At 58.8% G+C, this 1198-nt stretch overlaps 1 protein-coding gene across 1 annotated transcript in view; it reads right to left on the reverse strand.

Annotated features, from left to right (window-relative positions):
- Nucleotides 1-1079, reverse strand: part of EMH_0076610 (uncharacterized protein) — a gene marked incomplete at both ends in the record, with an annotated part of 3514 nt that extends 2435 nt beyond the window's left edge. Inside the window, one exon of the mRNA XM_013499740.1 lies at nt 203-1079. Coding sequence (XP_013355194.1) covers nt 203-1079 — 877 coding nt within the window. The remainder of the gene's footprint in view (nt 1-202) is intronic.
- Nucleotides 1080-1198: the final 119 nt, after the last annotated feature.

Raw genomic sequence — 1198 nt, forward strand, 5'->3', positions numbered from 1 at the left:
ATAGACTGAAACGCCAATACTTTTGTTATTGCGAGTTCATTCTTTTGTTTTCGTTAAAATAGTTAATTCCTAGTCCATCTATTTCTTTACTGGGGCCACCAGGGGGGCCCCCAGGGGGGCCCCCTAGGGGCCCCCAGATATCAGTCTGGGGTTGCCTCGTATATAGGGGGGGGAGACGAAGCATCATATATGGGTATTTTACTTGTTTTGGTGTCGGTGAGGGGGCCCCTACCGAAGAGCTTGCGAGAGAGGCCCCCCCTGATCTTCTGCTGCTGCTGTTGCTGCTGCTGCTGGTGCTGTTGGTGTTGCTGTTTGTGTTGCTGTTGCTGTTGCAGCTGCAGCTGCTGCTGCTGCTGCTGCTGTTGCTGCTGCATCACCAGCCGTGCTAGTGTACTTGCTTGGGGGGCTACGTCCTGTACCTTTTTTATGTGGGCCTGATAGGCTGCGTTCTGTGCTGCACCTATTGCTGCTTCTGCGTTGAACTTCTCACTCATATGCTGCGAGGCAGCAGCAATGTATGCTTCTCGTGCTGCAGCAGCAGCTTCTCGTGGGCTACCAGCAGCTTGCTGCTGCTGCAGCAGCTGCTGCTGCTGCTGCTTTGATAAGGCCCCAGGGGAGCCCGGACCCCCCAGATTTCGCCGCGCTGCTGCTGCTGCTGCTGCTGCTGCTGCTGCTGCTGCTGTTGATGCTGCTGTTGATACCTGCAGGCTTCTTGGGGGGGGCAGCAGCAACGTGCTGCCTGGGGTGTATGCACAGGCTACGCCTGGGGTTCTGCTGCTCTTATAGTCAGCAGCAGGCAGCGGTGAGTCTCCGCTGCTTCTGCTAGCAGCACAGTCTCTGTCTTCGTTCTTCAGGGGGCCCCACAACCCCCCACCAGCCCCGCCCCCTGCTGCTGCTGCTGCTGCTGCTGCTGCTGCTGCTGCTGCACCCTCTCCTGCTGCTGCAGCACGAGGCTTCTTGGGGGCGAAGGTCTCGAAGGAGGCAACTGAGTCAGCAGATTCCTCTCGGCTTTGTACGAGGCGGAAACACTCAGCTGCAGTATACGGCTGCTGCTGCTGCTGATGCTGCTGCTGCTGCATCCGGCCTGTGGACGCAGCACGCCGCGCTGAGACGCTGTGTAGCCGTTAGCGCTGCTGCGAAGGTCTGCTGCAGCGCACTGCCCGTGTTGCTGCTTGCTGCTGCTGCTGTTCCTCCTGCT

This window comes from Eimeria mitis, genomic scaffold (assembly GCF_000499745.2).
Source record: "Eimeria mitis Houghton genomic scaffold, Emh_scaff4619, whole genome shotgun sequence".
NCBI classification, from domain to species: domain Eukaryota; phylum Apicomplexa; class Conoidasida; order Eucoccidiorida; family Eimeriidae; genus Eimeria; species Eimeria mitis.